At 48.5% G+C, this 17,834-nt stretch overlaps 1 protein-coding gene across 1 annotated transcript in view; it reads left to right on the plus strand.

Moving 5' to 3' along the window:
- The window catches only part of LOC8026723 (fatty-acid amide hydrolase 2-A), a 31,970-nt gene extending 14,394 nt beyond the window's left edge, over positions 1–17,576 (plus strand). The window contains exons 4-9 of the mRNA XM_029970028.4: positions 2,494–2,703; positions 3,966–4,085; positions 9,280–9,434; positions 12,542–12,637; positions 14,484–14,807; positions 15,513–17,576. Coding sequence (XP_029825888.3) covers positions 2,494–2,703; positions 3,966–4,085; positions 9,280–9,434; positions 12,542–12,637; positions 14,484–14,807; positions 15,513–15,794 — 1,187 coding nt within the window. The 3' untranslated portion in view covers positions 15,795–17,576. The remainder of the gene's footprint in view (positions 1–2,493; positions 2,704–3,965; positions 4,086–9,279; positions 9,435–12,541; positions 12,638–14,483; positions 14,808–15,512) is intronic.
- Positions 17,577–17,834: the final 258 nt, after the last annotated feature.

Below are 17,834 nucleotides of genomic sequence, written 5' to 3' on the forward strand. Positions count from 1 at the left end.
TGCGTTAGCGGCAGCAACGGCGGTGGGTGATGCGTTCGGGTTCAGGGCTAGCGAGGCGGTTGCAGCCGGCGTAGGCGCCTCAATGGGCTGAGAATCCATATCATCAGGTAGAGGGAGGTCCTGAGGGGTTCCGACGGTGCCGAGGGTCGTCATGATGTCCTTACGGAAGTGTGAGCCGAAGCTCAGGCGTAAAGAGAGCGAAAAATGCCAAAAATTGAAGGAGCTGAATCGAGACCGGTAGGAAGAGATGACCTCTTCTTCCCACCACTTCAAGGGCAAAACATAAACGAGTGGACCATTGAACAAAATCCGCCGCGAGTGGGGCGGCGGCGCACGCCATCTAGCGAGAGTCTCCCGAGCCGCCATGTTTACCGAGACCAGGAAGACGAAGCAAGGGAAAGAAGGTGCCGAAGGAGGCGGAGAGCGGCAGCTCAAGGCCGCACCGGCCCGCAGTGCGCGAAGCTGCACGGTCTTCTTTCGACGATGCAGCTGGTGCAGCAACGCGCCGGTGTCGTGCGCCGCACCAAGTCCCAAATGAACGTAGTGCAGCCGCACCGACACGACCATCTGAACGCGACGCGTCCGTCGGTGCAGTGCGGTGCGGTGTGGTGCGCCCCAATTGAATGTGACATCAGTTTCATCGTCATAGTTCTAGTTTTGATAAATACTATTTACACGGCAGCTCGCGAACACCCGACGGACAGCTTCCGAGATATTTTTTCCGAGCCGTCGGGCCATCGCGATGTGCCCTTTTGCAAAGTCGCCTCAATCAGCAGCCAAATACACGCACACGCATGGCGCGTCCATCTTGGAATGGCGCACGTAACGCTGTCGACGCGTGATTTAGGCGCGCTCATTAACACACCGCTGGGGGGGTCGTTCTCGGTTATCAGTAGCCAAGGAGTTCATGCAGTTAGTGAAATTCACGCTCTTCGTTAGCTCCCAGGTAATAAGCTGTTATTCTACGCCACCTCCCGGAGGTTTTAGCGGGGCACGAATTGGATACGATTGCCGCGTTAGACTCGTGTCCAATCAGAGAAGAACACGAGTCTTGACCGAATGCTGGTGCTCCTGTCCAATCTGTTGGGACCCGCGCTGGCTTCGGGTAGGTGACGGTTGTCATGGCTCGCACTGTGAAGGCGAATGACGCAGTGACATTCCTTTCGAATCACTCTCACCTCTATAGGGAGTATTCACTGGACGCCATATTTGTGGGTGCTGTTTTGAGCGCATGCTCAGAACGAGCTCACATCAATAGGCTGCTAAGACCGACACTCTTGATGGTGTGAAATGCGCGTTGCAAAAGAACTGTGGAAGCTCGCCATCAGCACGCGCTCAGCATGCGCGCACACAGCTATGGCCGCCAGTGAATACTCCCTATTAGCGGCAAGACGTTTTGGTGGCGCCCTCCCATGGCTCCCTCTTGTGACGTCATTACTTTGCGAACAACAAGCTCAATGGTGTTTACAATGAGCATGGTGGAAGCTTGAAATCATTACCCTCTCAAAGCGTCACTGCCAACACCATCAAAATTCAAGCTCTGACATTGCTCCTATTTTCGTCGATGAGAAATCCTTTCCTGACGTCACAGTCAGCACTCGGCCAATCATAACCGGCCGACCGCAGCGACGCTTTCGATCGCGCACGTCGCCAATAATCAGGTTGCGTCCCGAGTAGCTTGGCATTGCTGCGCTCATAAGAAAGCCGAAGAACGAATCATGGACAGGGAACATAATAAGCAGTCGGCAAGTCTCTAAGAAATCTGGTGCACGTCCCGCAAAACACTTGGTAGATCCAGTATAGTCTTCGGGGGCCGGCTGGAAATGGTGTTTCGACCTAAGAAAGCGCCGTGGCACCGGGCGTAACGTTCACTGAGTGACACAGCGCAGTCTTGTTTTCGGACGCGTCCTTCACCAAGCTCCGTCCGTACAATGCGGTCATTGGCTCTCCCAGTCCCATGTGCTTTGTGGGAAAGCACACGCTCCAAATTTTGTTTGAGTGTGCGAGCGGCAACTTCAGAGCGTGGCGTTTTACGCTTCCTTCTTCGTGATTGGTTCATATGGCGAATACTGCAACTTGATTGGCAGCCATGAGGAGATACTCGGCACCCTCGGCGACCTGCGTTTCTGAACTGTAGAAGTGGAAAAGCAGGCGTTGGGGGGGGGGGGGGGGGGGGGGGGGAAGGGAAGGGGGGGGGGGGAAGATCCCATGACAGCTGTTATGAATCGCGACGTGGATATTTCAGTATGCCGCGTTGCGCCTTACCTGGCTCCGGCCCTTCCAATCGTGTATTAGCTTTGGTCTGGGCTGCTGCACCGATTAGCCAGGAAGAAAAAGGTTAAATCCGTAGATAGTGCCATCGTCATAAATGGTATTGGTCGTGCACGGTGGCGTCTGCAGTGTTGCCTAGACGGTAATAATAATAATAATGACAAATGACAATAGAGAAAAACACCCCAGGACTCTCAAGTTCCGTCCTCCGCGTGTGGCCAGGTTGCGTGCAGGACTGCGGCTCCTTTTACTCGAAGGGACGGCGGGCCACCGAAGACGCCCAGGTGGTGGCGCTGATGCGCAAGGCCGGCGCCATTCCCGTGGCCATCAGCAGCGTTCCCGAGCTCTGCCTGTCCCTGGAGTGCAACAGCGTCCTCCACGGGACCACCTGCAACCCGTACGACTCCAACAGGAGCCCCGGTGGAAGCTCAGGTCAGGGCGTCGCGCACTTCCGGCCCAAGTGATCTCGAGGTGGTCCGTACGGGCGAACCATCGCGATAGGCTTTCCTGTGCGACAGCGGTGTAAGAAGAGAGCCAAAATGGCGAGAGGTTGCTCGGGCTTCGCGCATCTCCCGGCAGCGGCACTGTCGGTTTGGGGCCTTTGCGCAGGCGTGAGCGCGCGTCTTGCAGTCATGTTGAATAAGGACGTCTCTCCTGTTAGTCCTCATGAGTCCCTTACATGTTGTGTCATCTCACTGCGCTTGTCAATAGCGCTAGCGGACCTTCGTTACATTTTCTATGTGGTGAGGCCGCACCTTTCAGACACTCATGTTTTCTTCCACCATGGTGGAGACGATTCTCGTCAGCTCACTCGAAATATTTTGCGTCACGATCCTCACCGCGAGTTAAAGTAGCCGGCGAAGCAAGTCGGCCTGTGCTCCATTTTCACGAATACCGGCCGTTAATCGGAGTACCGACGAGCCAGCACTTGAATAGTTGACTCGTTGTCGGTGGTTTAGTAGTGATGTGCAATCAACAACACTATTACCAGCGTTGAGCAAAAATATGTCACGCATCATGGTCTATTGCGGCCGCAAAGAGTGTAAGCCAATCAGTTTACATATTTTCTCGGAGTCATAAAACACTTTAAATTTTAAGTAACAAAAAAGAAACGAAAATTCATATATTTTTTTTAACTCGTTCAATACTAGAAGTGCTAATCTCTCTAATGTTGTTCGATAAAACTGAAGAAAACTCAAGACGGCTCTGCACAAGAAAGCGAAATAACATTAAAAAAAAATATAGTGTATTTTTCAAACTCCTCGATATACGCGTTATGGCGCCATAAACACTTTGAAACAAGTTGACAATATTTGTAACATGACTAAAATAAATTCAATGTCAAAATGTGCACCCAAATTCCTAAACAGGGACACACGGCAGATAACAGTAGCATCTAAACTCTAAAGCATAGGAGAATTGCAAAACGCAGCGTTTCCCGCTGAGAGCACCACACAGAACTAGAGCAAACCTTGCGCTGAAAATAAACGCAGTCCCCCACATCATTCGGAAGTCAATACTATTTTATGTCGTCGACAAATAAGAGCATTTTGTTTTTGTATTTTACGCACGAAGTAAGGCCATTGACAAAAATGAAATAGAAGAGGGCGAAGGTTGCTTCCTGTGCAAGGACCGACGTAGCCATGAATCTGTAATGATAGTTGAAAAGACTTGTATTGCCTGAATCCTCGCAGGAGGTGAGGCCAGCCTTCTCGGTGCGGCCGCGTCAGTCATCGGCCTGGGCACGGATCTGGCAGGCAGCATCCGCCACCCTGCGGGCAACTGCGGCGTCTTCGGCCACAAGCCAACTCACGGTGCGTAATACGTGCCACCGCCTCTCAGAGGCATGCCGTGGACACTATCAGCTGAAACAGCCCTCCATGCCTCTTCGGTTTACTTCGTGCAAACGTGTGTTGGAACGCAAAGCTTAGGTCTCAATCTCTGAACACTCACAATTTGAGATATAATAAGAGTTTTTGGAAAGTGTAGGAGTAGGAAAGGTTCAGACTTTGTTTCAGCTTATATTGCCGTCCGGGGGTGCTGCGGAAATATGAAGTTTAAACGCGATCGTGGACCACTCAGGGGCCCTAATTTGGACACTTGGCTAAATAGTCGGCGAGGAATCCAGAAATCCAACGCCGCAATTGACCTCGGCGCCAGCCAATCATAGCCGACTAAAATAATCCCTGGAGAAGGGGGAACAAGGCGGACAAAGGACAAACACAGATCTCCTAACACAACTAGGTGACTGATGCGCGACCGAAAAAGAATCCGCCTGGTCCTGGTATTGAACCAGGGACCCCTCCATTTCCAGTGGAGTTCTCTACTAACTGCGCTAACCGGGAGTTAGACGTCAGTAGAGCAGGCGGTTTTTATCAACTGCCACCAGTCTAACACCAACAAGGGTGAGTGGCCTGCATTTTAAGGTTATAATGATAATGCAATTAATGCGAAGGTGCAAGCGAGCTGGACAAGAATTCTTGCACCTTTGCATTAACTGCATTGGTATCATAGCCACCGGGTATCTCGCCGACTTTTTCGCCAAGTGCCGAGATTAGAGGCGCTGGTCCGGCAGCGTTAGAAGCGGCAGCTTCATGACGCCGCCTGCAGGGATAAGGTGAGATAAGGAGCCCAAGATGGCAGCTTGCGTGCCTTATCTCGCATTTTGCCACACTTGGTTCGTAAATCGCTGACGCCGACACGGCCGCCGCTTCATGACGCTGCGAGTTCACGACGATCGCGTGTTTACTTTAAAAGCCCGTTCACACTCTTCACCGAGTAAGACCGAGAGTGGCCAGACCGGTTTTTAAGCCTCTTGCGACGTCTTAGAACCAGATGCGCCACCTGCGGAGCTGGTTCTAAGACGGTGTGATACCCTAGTTACACGGGCGCTTTGAACTGTCGTTCAGTTCAATCACAGTTATCGGTGCCAACTGTGATCGAACTGAACTGAACTAAGATGGTGCTACACGGCTCTCTAGAACCCAGTTGAAGCTAAAACGAAACTAGTTCTTGTGCCACGTGATCAGTTTAATTGGTAAATTAATTTACTCGGAGATACACATTTTATTTATTATAAGTATATCGGACAATATGTTCTATACCTTGTTGCTTTTTAGCGGCGTTTACACGAGTACCAAAGCAGATTCAGGGCTAGGTTGCGCATATTTTAGGATAGGTGGCGCAAACTACCGCCCGCTACGATGGGTGTACCCATTACTATTTGTCCATTCATACAGCCGGTCCCACCGCCATCTTCGCTCGTTTGGTGGTTGCCCGCTAGCCGGGATCGTTTTAGCGGCAGCTCGGGCGCCTAAACCTATTCCTTGCCGGATATTTTGCTGCTACGATTCTTTCTAGACGCCTCCCCCCGCTTTCCAAAACAGTAAGTGCCTCGCAAACGATGGTCGGCGGCAGCGATCCCGCGAACAAGCGCCATTTTACCTCCGTTGGTGAAGTCCGTTCAGTTGAACTGAGGTAGGGGAGCTCAGTTGAACTCAACTGTCATTAGCGGCTCGATCACAGTTGGCGCCGCCGTGTAACTCCGGCCGATCGCGATTGAGTCAACTGTCGTTAACTCAATGGCAGTTGAAAGCGTCCGTGTAACTAGGGTATAAGAGGCTTAAAAACCGGGGTGCTATGTTGCGCTTTTTGGACTCCCAGGAGACTTGGAAGAGGGAAGTGACGTCAACGACTAGAGCAAACGCAGATTGGATGTTGACGGAAGAAAACAAAATCAACATCCAATCTGCGTTTGCTGTGTCGTTGACGTCACTTCCCTCTCCCTAGTCTCCTGGGAGTCCAAAAAGCGCAACATAGCACCCCCGGTCTGTTCTCTCTCGGTCGTACTCGGTTGCAAGGGTGTGAACGGGCCATTATATGAAACGCTACTGCGCATATTGATAAAAAAAAATGTACAGCTAAAAAAAGGTTTGCAGTAGAAGTTCTAGCGAGAGCTATCTACCTTCGATAACACTTCGACACTATACTTTGCTTCAGTTTAAGTCTAGACGTTACGATGTAACGGGGTCAGTGAAGCAGCGTCAAAAGCTCAAGGGGCCTTTACTGTTTATGATGGGTTCAGCGATGAAAGAACACGTCCAGAAACCTCATGAACACCATGACGGTGCACTTTTCACGTTGTACGATTGGTTCAGTCAGCTCGTAGTGCCGGCTGCATAGTGCCGCCCAAGCACGCCGGAAGGCAACGAACGCGTACCGGAGGCGGAGGTTCATCTGCAGATCCAATGTAGCCAAAGGCTGTAAACATTATATTAAATGATACCCAATATGGCATGTAACGGAACTCAGTACTCTCTATCGAGTCTCAAAACGAATGCGTTAATGTACTAAGCGCAAGATTTTGTTTCCTGCTACCTCTCATGTTAGCGTAACTCAGCGGCCGTCACTGAGTTAACGCTAAAGAAATCGCGTGAAGGTCATTTTAGTTGGTTTTTGCTTGTTCAAAATAGGTCTGTTTCTCTCGGCCAGGGGGCGCGATCGCTTCCGTGACACGTCCATGTAATGCTTGCATCGAACATAATGAGGTCTTTGATCATGCACGAGCCACGGTCGTTTTCAAGCGTTTTAGTGTCCCATCAAAACGATGGAAACGTTTTTTTTTTTTAATCGTTTGCTTTTTTATTTTTTACAAATTTATGTCGACCAATGAAATTCTGCCCGCTTAGCGTTCGCAATAAAAAAAAAAAAAAAAAAAAAAACGGAAAAACGCACAACCGAATTGTGACCAAAAAGATGACCGCAACTCCACATGGTGAATGATGTTGATTGGGGCGAAGCTCTGGTGGTGCTGATGATACTGATTTTATTGTTCATAGGTAGTGCTGATGGTGCTGATTTTTTTTTTTATTGCTCATAGGTAGTGCTGAGTTCCGTGTTGCGTTTCGACTTCATTATTACTGCTTTATGTCGGTGAAATGCCGAGCCAGTGGTTCTTCTAGCGGATCAGCTTGGATCCGCTAGAAGCCGTGGGAACGCATCTCCACCGCTTAAGTCAACAGTCCATGTCAGAAAGAGAATGCGTGTTATGGATCGTGGTTATATACGCATTTGAGCATTTGACCGCAGCGCCCTCTCGTCTATAAACGTTGATCCAATGCATGCGAAGTTTAACGCGATTATATACGCATTTGACCGCAGCGCCCTCTCCTGTATAGACGTGGAGCGGCTACATGCAACGTTTCATTCATGACTTTCGAGCTCTTGAGTTACTACCACATCTCAGAGCCCCCTACTCGTCCCGCAGTCGTAGCCGAGTGGATAAGGCGATCCGTCATGTTAAAAGGCGGGAACCCTATTCAAGAACAAATTACGGAAGGCAGAGTATACACTATCAAACAATTAGTCTATTAAATAACATGCCCTCTATGAACTATGCAATGTCGTTCCCTTTATTTAAAGAAGAATGTAAAGCACTGCTGGGTAGGCAGCGATATAAAATTTATCAAAGCTTCCTAATTAGAATAAAGTGTTGTATTATACTTTATACCTTCAAAATTCATCCTTGTTTTATTTTATGTGCATGACTCGCCTTGTTGGGTGTACACTGTTCAGTTTCTGTAAAGTGAGCGATAATGATGTTTGTTATTTGTGTTTCCTTAGATGACTTGTTTTTTCTTTTATCTGTATTATAGTATGTATTCTTGTTTTTTGCATTCAGTACGTATTTTTATCTTATATACATGGCTTTTATTGTTGCATTTGTGTTATGTATGTGTGCCTCAGTTCTGTAAAAGATTTTTATCCTGCTGTATTATTTTCTTAGATGGGATTCGTTTTCATGTTATTTTTTTTATGTGTGGACTGTAAGGGACCAGTGCCACGTCAGGCTTTTTTTAGCCTTTTGCACTGGCCCTTCTTTCGGGCTCTGCCCGAAGGAAAACAAATAAAGAAAAGAAAGACTGGAAATCCATAGAAATCCTGTCAACTGCGCAAACATGTTTTGTTTTTTTTTCCCTTTTTTTAAGAAGACAGATGGGATGGCAATCGATGTAAGCACGGACGCCGGACAAGGCTAGACCCGAAGGAGCTTCGCTCCTAAAAGAAAAATAGGCCTATACGATGCTGCCACTTTAAAAAAAAAGTGTGTAAAAGGGTGTATCGTTACACCCTTTGTCCCATATAATACACCCCAAAACTTTAATTCCACGTACAGCGCCATATAGTCGAACAAACGGCCCCAAATTTTACGAGGGGCTTCATAGCCGTGTAGTACAACTTATTAAAATACCTAATGTACGTGTTACTGACTACAAAAAAAAAATAGTAATAATAATCGGGGTTTTCTTTGCCCTACTGCAAAAACTCGGTGTTTTCTTTGTGTGGTCTTGATACGTACTTTAGCTATTTAAAAAGTTATATCGCACGGTTATGGAGCCCCTCGTAAAATTTGGGGCCGTCTGTTCGACCATGGGCGCTGTACGTCGCAATGAAGTTTTGGGGTGTATTATACGGGGCAAGAGGGTGTAAGGTGATACTTTTTTTTTAGAGTGCCTGGTTCAGCAATAAACAGGACAATATACATGGGAGCCAAATGCAGAACGAATTGGGGCTGAGGTGAGGGTTGGCGTTTTACGTCCTCATTTGGTGAGCTCATTGTCACCAAACGGGACGGCTCGCGCGATAAACCTGAAACCACGCGGAATCCCCTTTTATTTATAATCAGTGCATTTAGAAAATAGCTGGAAAAGGCTCTGCTGTAGCACAAATTTGTTCTAAACGGGTTGTTATGAGTTTTTATCTAATTCTCTGTTTTGTTTTCGTTTCATATTTTACTGAGAATTTACTCTGTGTCATTTAAAATATACCTGTGGAGCAACTGTGTTGTTGTACAATCTGAAAACGTGTGTTTGACGCGCGTAGGGTGGCGCCATTTTTAATTATTGCACCGTCAAACATGAACGGCCCCGTGCGTACTTCAGAAATTGTCGTTCATCGCCACAAATAGGTCAACATTTCTGTCTAAATATTCTGAGTCTTTCCGGTTAGGCATCGTCTCTCGACACGGCCTGTACCCCGACAGGGGTGAGGCCGTGGGCAAGTTCTCGACGCCCGGTCCCATGTGCCGCTATGCCGACGATCTCCTTCCCATGCTGCGGGTCATGGCCGGAGAGAACGCTCCCAGGCTGGCCCTGGACAGCCCGGTGAGTAGGCGTGAATTCCCGAAATAAAAATTTCTTACGACTGGTCGAGGCACCTTTTAAATATATTCGCATTGAATGCTCGAGAATCGTTTCACGTATGTTCATAGCCTCCTTTATACTCACAAAGCCTGGCAGTTCGACGAAGGAGCCATACAGTGCCCGGTCGCTGATTTGGAGCGCGAGGATTTTGCAGCACAGGGCATCAAAGAGCCATTTTCCAGGGAACCTGGACGTCAGCGCACAGCTTTTGCAGCGGCGAGGACCCAAAACACACTTTTTCGCTCGGGAGAAGTGTGTTTCGGTGTCTCGCCGCAGCGGGGCGCCAGCCACGTGGCTCTTCTCTCATCCGCTGTCTGCCGCTCCACCTTTCCCATTTCGGCGGCCGCTTCTCGTGGCGATCTGTCAGGCTTTGTCAGTAGTTTCAATGTAGAAATGACATTTGTAACTACTCTTTCTTTCCGAGAACTGTCCGAGACTGGAATGGCCTGCCTCACAACATTACAGGCAGTGCCACCTTCGACTCGTTTGTCAGCACCCTAGATGGAGTTTTAAATCCATGTCACTAACCATTTGCCAAGTGTTACCTCTGTTTATTGGGAAGCGTTTGTACTATATGTCTTTTACTTTTTCTTAACTATGTTTTTTGAAGCCATGTATAACTACAGGGTGAAACAAGGAGACGGCAGGCTCTTTAAATCGACCGCAAAATTCGGTTTCTTAACCTATCACGCTACGACTTTGTGCAGCGTTGCCCACGGATGGTGCATTTTTTTTTTTTTTTTTGTAAAATTTGCAAAAGAGCGAATTTACCTGAGGAAAAAGTAAAGAAAGAAAAAGGCTTAGCTCCTATGGAAACGCAGCGACGCCACCGGTCTTCAAACAACACGGCGCCGTTTAGCACGGGAGACAAGACATGGCGCAAGCGGTCGCGACGCCAACTGCCGCCAACGAACGAGCAGACGACGCCGAGAGCCGGCCCTTCAGCAGACAAGGAACTGCAGTTCCTTGTTGTTACCGCGCCTGTTTTTGTTTCTGCGACTGTCGCCGCCTGCGGAACGCGCGCCGCTTTTGAGTCGAAAAGATCGCCTGCTAAAGACGCTGGCTCTCGGCGCCGTATGCTCGTTCGTTGGCGGCGTTCGTTACGCCATTTCTTGTGTCCCGTGCGAAACGACGCCGTGTTGTTTGAAGACCGGTGGCGTCGCTGCGTTTCCATAGGAGCTAAGCCTTTTTCTTTCTTTACTTTTTCCTCAGGTAAATTCGCTCTTTTGCAAATTTTACAAAAAAAAAAAAAAAAAAATGCACCATCCGTGGGCAACGCTGCACAAAGTCGTAGCGTGATAGGTTAAGAAACCGAATTTTGCGGTCGATTTAAAGAGCCTGCCGTCTCCTTGTTTCACCGTGTAGAGCTGTGCTGTTGTATAGGTCGTATATGTACTCACATGCCTTGGCCCACAAAAGTAGGACGGCATTAATATTCAAATAAATAATAATAAATAATAGGAGACTATGGTATGTCAAGAGTTTTCTCTGGGTGAGAAATGCTTCTGTGATTTCGTACGGTCGTCATCATCATCCCTCACCTTTTCCTAGTTCCAGTGATGGTGTCTGTGCCCCGATGTATGCGCGCTTCTTTCGAAACCAGCACCGCGCGAAATGGCATTTTAGGCCGATTCACACGTTGCGATTTTTCGAAGGAAGCGCCCGTTGAATACTGCACAGGCACTATCATGATCACCATTTTTTCCTGCTGTCAATGTGGAGCGCAAGTTCGTCTGCTTCTTTTTGCAGGGGTTGTGGTGATGTGAGAACGCTGATGTCTGGTTGGCTCTGACTGAAGAATAGTGGGTAGACCTCAAGGGAGCTGGCTTCGAGGTCTATCCTCCCAATCAGAGCCAATCAGAGCTCGACGTTCTGACGTCACCACAACCCCCGGAAAAGAAGCAGACGAACTTGCGCTCCGTATAAAGGCGATACCTGAGCGGCGTCGCAGCCACGTATTTGGAAGATATCGCGCCACGTTTGAACGGCCTGCTTGGCAGAAGAGCGTGTTGGTTTAAGTCATGGATGAAGAAAGAATAAACAATTAAAACAGGGACAACACAACCACATCTTTCAACTAGCAACAGACGAGTAAACTTTCAACATCGAGCAGCCGACTATACCCAGTAGGAGTAGGGGAGAGAAGGGGAGAGAAGGAAAGATAAAACACGCGAAGTGCAAGTCAGGGTGGTAGGGTTATCTCGGCTTTTAAAAAAAAAGGTTGAATTTTTAAAATCCGAGATAACCCTACCACCCTGACTTGCACTCCGCGTTTCTTATCTTTCCTTCTCTCCCCCTTCTCTCCCCTACTCCTACTGGGTATAGTCGGCTGCTCGCTGTTTGAAAGTTTACTCGTCTGTTGCTAGTTGAAAGATGTGGTTGTGTTGTCCCTGTTTTAATTGTTTATTCTTTCTTCATCCATGAACGGCCTCTTGATCGTCTCTTGTGGATCGGCGTTTCGAAGGGAAAGAAAACGCGAAGAGAATTAGGCGACTGCTCGTGTGAGCTCTTCGGAGTGGGGTGTAACTGAAATTCAGCCTTCGTTTTCTTACAGTGAAAGCGAATATTGCGCGATTGACGATGATTCAGGTCAACAGCTGCAGGTGCTTTTTACACGAGAGACGCTGGTTTATTTTGCGTTAGTTGGACAAAACGGTGTAGCTGGAATAGTGTAACTTCTCTGGGTGTTTATGAATAGTTAATGTGTCTGCATGTGTCATGCGCGTACTATACATAGTCCTTAATGGGAGCATTTTATGCTGTCGCCTATAACCGTAAATAGCCGCCGCTCCAAGCTTTATGCCATGAAACCAAACCGTTGACTGAAAAAAAAGGCGCTAACTTATTTGCGGAGCAATATACGTACTTAAATTGCGTGTTGCGGCATTCCGTCTTTTATGCACTCAACAAGAAGGAAAAAAGAAAGCATCTACTCAACTGGAATAAAATATACGGAAATAGTGTGGTTTACTTTATTGGGTGAGTGATAATACACACACGAAAAATATTTCGCTTTATTCTCTATAACTTGCTGCCTCCCAACTCAGTTGCAGTTTTTTTCTTTCCAGGTTGATTTGAAAAAATTAAAAGTGTTCTACCTTGTTGAAGATGGTAACAAGTACATCGGGCGCCTGCAAAAAAAGTTCAGCCAAGCCGTCCTTGATGTAAGTTTCAACTATTATGGGCTCGGGGAAGCTTAATAAAATGTTTAACCTTTCGTACGCTTTCGCAGAATATTTGTGATGGGTAAATCTGCACATATCCGTAAGGCTGCCTGGTTCGCTTGAAACAGGGACTTTCCCCTTACTAATTCCTCTGGTTCGGCGCGTACGTCCTTTATAAAAAAATGTTATTCAATTACCCGCGAAACAAACTCCCTGTTGTCTCAAAAATTTCCATACCGAGTTTGTTCGCTTCTGTTCACTGAAAACCTTGACACTACTCTTATGGACCCCTTTCGAGATACTGCCCTCTGTTGGCAACTGTGGAATCCCTGCACAATGGCGGAGTAGAACCGCAACGTCACGGCACACTTTGAGGCCCGTTCACACTCTTGCGACCTCTGAGAACAGGGTTCCTTAAAACCTCTTACAACGAGAGGACACACCGGCGCCACCTATTGGGCAGCAGTGTAGACTTGGCGTTCCGGCATAATTTCTATTTCTTTCCGCATTATCCTCTCTTTCTTGTCTCGAAACGCTTTTGTCAACGTTATAAACGAGCCTTTCTTATAGGTGTTACGCACATTTGATCTCGGGAATCCCGCAAAACCTTCGCTCTTGTGAAATGCAGTTCCAGGGTCACCGCATAGATGGCGCCAGCGTGCCAGTGTGTTATCTCGTCCTAATAAATTTTAAGAGGTTTTAACAAGTCTCGTCTCTCTCGGTCGTACTCGGTTGCAAGAGTGTGAACGGGCCTTGATGCGTTTGGCTGGTTTGGTTGAAGTAGAAGAAAAAACACACCCACCCACAGAAAAAGGTGATGATCGCGCAGTGACGTTGCACTTTCGGCGCTGTATTATATAATAGGGAGTGTTTTCGTAGGCCGCGTCTCCCCCACCGCTATGCCCTCCGCAATGAAGAAGCCGCTACTGCGCCTGCGCGCCGATGGCCTTGACTGTAGAGTTCCGGGTATCGTGGCGGGTTGCGGAGGCCGTTGCGGGACGGCGAAAACCATTTACGAAGACTCTCTATTGGATCGTTGGCTCCTAGCGTTGGCCGCGCTCCGACCGTTCGCGCTATAATACGGAATGACTTGCACGTTCCGCGATGTCAGTTGTTCCGCCATCGTGCAGTGGTTCCGACCGAATAATCGGCACGCGAATTTCGAAAGGGGTCGATTCTGATCAAGCCATAGCACCAGTTCACTCATTTTCACCTCAAGAAAAAAAAAAAAAAAGTTTGCGCATTGTTCATGCGCTGCGCGAAAGTAGTTCTTACGAGATTTGGTTGGCGGAGGAAGAAGCGATGCTTTTGGCGTTTGAGACCGTGTACGTCTTGATAGGATAACACACCTCTAATCTGTAATTCACCTACAGATATCTTAATTATCTGCATAAGGGGGAAAATTAGTGATGCTCCGCGATGAGCCGCACTTTTTTTTTTTTCAATATTTAGTACTGTTTCTTAATGTGAAAACGAGTATGGGACCTGCGCTTTTTTCCCCCAGACGTCATCACTTGTGGGTGGATCCACGCAGCGCCACCTCGCTGGCGTCAGCTTCGCCTCCAGCACGTCTTGCAGCGTCTCGCAACAATCGTGGCGATAGTACGCGGTGACGCCAAGACGCACGCGTTCGCTGCTCTTCGCCGTACTCACGTTAAGCTTGGGGAGAGGGGGTCTTCCTCTTGGGGCTAATCGGGAATCCACTAACGATGACGTAATGAGTAGGCCTTGTCCTCTAAGTAGTCTTGCCCTGCCGGGGGTCAGCGGTTAAAGCACTTTTAAAGTATGGTGCACTAACTTTAGAAACAACTTATTTTTCTTCCTTCTTTTTTAATACGTGACGCAGGCTGTCGCTTGTCTGGAACCTCTTTGCGAGGCCCGGCCCCGGCAGGTGTCGTTCGAAGAGCTGCCGCGGGCCTCGCGTATCTGGATGGCAACTGTGAGGTCCGGCGCTCCGCCTCCATTCGCCGAAGTCATGAAGAACTACACGGAGAAGCTGAACCCGCTGACGGAGCTGGCGCTCAAGCTGGTCGGCCGGTCCCACCACACGGTGGCCGCCATTGTGGTGGCCCTCAGGGAAAGGGAAAAGGACTTTACAGACCCCGCCCGCGTGGCGGACCTCACCGCGCAGGGACAGCGCTTCGTGCGCAAGCTGGAAGAGCTCCTCCAGGTAGGACTTGTACCTAATGCGCTACAAGCAACGCTTCACTTACATGGAGTTATTCTTTTTTCGGTAACCACGTAACGAGTAACCTGGTTTCCTTAGTTCCTGATGGAATAACGGCATTTACTTACTTCTCCAGCAGAGCGCGTAAAATACAAGTACCCGAGATAAAGTTCATACTCCATGGCTCGCTCCTGTGAGTTTCAAGGCGAGAAAAACGCCAGATAAACAACAAAATAAATGTGCGCCTCAATGAATACGTTAAAACAGTTAAAGACGTTTACAATTCCCTGTAATACCGAATTAGAGCGCAACTCTTGAGGAGGAGGAGGAGGGGAGGTACGAATCCCATAATGCACGAGTGAGACCCGAGCGTTCAATTATGGGACGTTTTCCATAATGCACCGCGCGGTTACGGCGACGCCGACGCCGACGCCGACGGCGACGCTGGTCAAGCCGAAAACAGGCGTCTAAGAGCTGCGCTCTAAAATCAAGAAATAATAGATGATAGGATACATCGGACGACTAATGCTTAAATAAAACAAGGAAACTACACATTTAAAGTAATGAGGAAGTATCGCGTTACTTTCGAGCTGAAGTAAGGCGTTCAAATTTCAATAACGAGTAACGTATTTGGTTACTTCTTAAGCGAGTAACGAGTAATTTTGTATTAGCTTCTCTATTTCATTAACGCGTACATGTCTGTTCCAGGACGGCGACGCAGTGCTCGTGATGCCGGCCGCGGGGTTCGGCGCTCCCGGCTACCACGGCCAGTGGCTGACGAACATGGACAACGTGAACTACACGTGCCTCTTCAACACGGCCACGGTTCCCGCGACCGCGTGTCCGCTCTACCTGGACAAGAGGGGCCTGCCCGTCGGGGTGCAGGTGGTGGCGGCCCGCTACAAGGACAGGCTCTGCCTCGCCGTGGCCAGGGAACTCGCCAGCAAGTTCGGCGGTTGGAGGGCTCCGGGGACGCGGACCTCCGCTTGAGCGGCCATTTCGGGCATGGCATCTGGAGGGGCCGATAGCTGATTTCGATGTTCCGTGATATAGTCGTCATCGCGCATTGGAACCAACAAGATAACTCCCTAAGGGCGGTCGCGGCGCTAATGTGGAGATCTGGGCCTGCTTGCTAGAGACAGAAGTCTCAGCTGAGAGTCCTGTGTGAAAGAGATCGATGGCGAAGATAGCGCACGAGCCAGTATCACCAAGAAGACGTGGCCCGCGCATCGTCTGCCTCCTCCAACTTCATCAATTGACAAGCTCTACGGAAGAGCGTGGTTCAAAAACCACCCCTTCTCGTTGCCCGCAAGCGAGCAAGTATACGGGCGCGGATAGCGTTCCTCGCGCCACCAGCAGCACGTCTCTCACGGGAAACGGCGAAAGACCGTTTTCGAACCACGCTCTTTTTGCGTAGACTTTACGTTGACCATGTAAAAAAACACAATAGAATATTCACCTACAACCACCTTCAACCCCTGGCAATGTGCATCCAACGTTCCACCGGTTCCGTCGTTTCTTGCCAAATAGGGTGATAGCGTAGCGAGCTCCGCTGATTGGACGCGCCACGAAAAGGCGTGCGACGTTCTAGGAATATTATCAACTGATTTGATGAGCGTTACTTTTTTCTATTATAGTAACGTTGATCACTAGCGGATCCACGCTGCGCGCCGCCTACCTCCAGTCAGCATCCTTGACTTCGCGTGTTGCAGCGTTCCCCAACGAGCGCGACATTAGCGAGTTTTAGTAGACCGTGTTTCCCCCTCCGCTACGATGAAACCGCCACTGCGCCTGCGTGCCGATGGCCTTGGCTATAGAGTTCCTGGTAGCGGAGGGGCTTAGCCGAGGGGGAAAGACGGTCTACTAAAACTCCCAATTAGCACGCAGCGACGCCCAGACGGACGCGTATATGCCGCATTGTGGCGGCTCTTATTGAGCTTCAGCGTGTCTACCGCTTGGGGCGGGTCGGGGATGCACTAACCATGACGTCATGTGCAAGCCTAGTCTTCTAGCTGGTGTTTGCCCAACGCCTTTCTTACGTGCCCAACAAAACCATAGTCGGAATTGCGTAGTGAGGATCGGAGTGACGCATCTTGATCGTTTTGTTCTGTGTGACAGTGGCCTCAAAAGATCGAGGTCATCGTGTCAGTAATGGGGCTATGAAACTGAAACATTGGCATTCTGCGAGTTCTCAACGCTCCGCAGGCACATCTGTCTTTTCGGTATATTCTGCCCGTCTGCATTTCATTATCAGCCAGTCGTCACTGCAAGTTCTCTGAAGTTGTGCATAGTTAGTTGATTCCGTTATACCTCGATGTGCGTGGAGAAATTCGCTATGATAAAATCGAATACGATATTTTTCGGTACCTATAACTAATCGATAATATTCGTCAAGTAAACCTGTTTTTTTTTTTTTTTGCGTGCTCCATTCGCTGCTGCCTTCGCCGTTGTCTGAATTGCTGTGTTTCTGGAAATGCATATTTTGACTGCCTGTGTTTCTGTTGCGAAAGGTAAATAACTGAAAACCATTTATAAGATTTTTGTAAGACATTAAGGGGAGGGTGAATGTCACCGAATTATGAGATTAACCATTTTATTTTTATTCTAATTATAGAAGGGTTGGGAACGGGACGGTGATAAGCGTTCATCAGAGCCTACAGGTTTGTTGTGTTTTTCTGCTGTGATAAAATATTAGAAGATGAAAGAAAAGTTGACTTATGTTTTATGAGCGCTGAATCAAACTCCTTAATAAAATTATGTCATAAAAAACGAGGCGGCGTTTTTCATGGGTTAGAAAAACTGTCCAACTGGGCCGTTGTTGCATGAACATGAGCCTAGCAGGTGAGGTACATCCCAAGGCTTCCGCTGGAATTAGTAATTGACAATTTTTTTTTAACAAAACAAGGTTGAATATTTTCAACGACGTAGATTTTTGTTTCCAAACTTTTTTCTTGAACAGAATAAAAGAAGTCAACATTAGCTTTACATGTATGTCTGGTGTGCATTGACCTAAACGTTGACCCAAGGAGA

The sequence above is a fragment of the Ixodes scapularis genome, unplaced genomic scaffold (genome assembly GCF_016920785.2).
Source record: "Ixodes scapularis isolate PalLabHiFi unplaced genomic scaffold, ASM1692078v2 PGA_scaffold2__306_contigs__length_199485367, whole genome shotgun sequence".
In the NCBI taxonomy this organism is placed as follows: Eukaryota; Metazoa; Arthropoda; class Arachnida; order Ixodida; family Ixodidae; genus Ixodes; species Ixodes scapularis.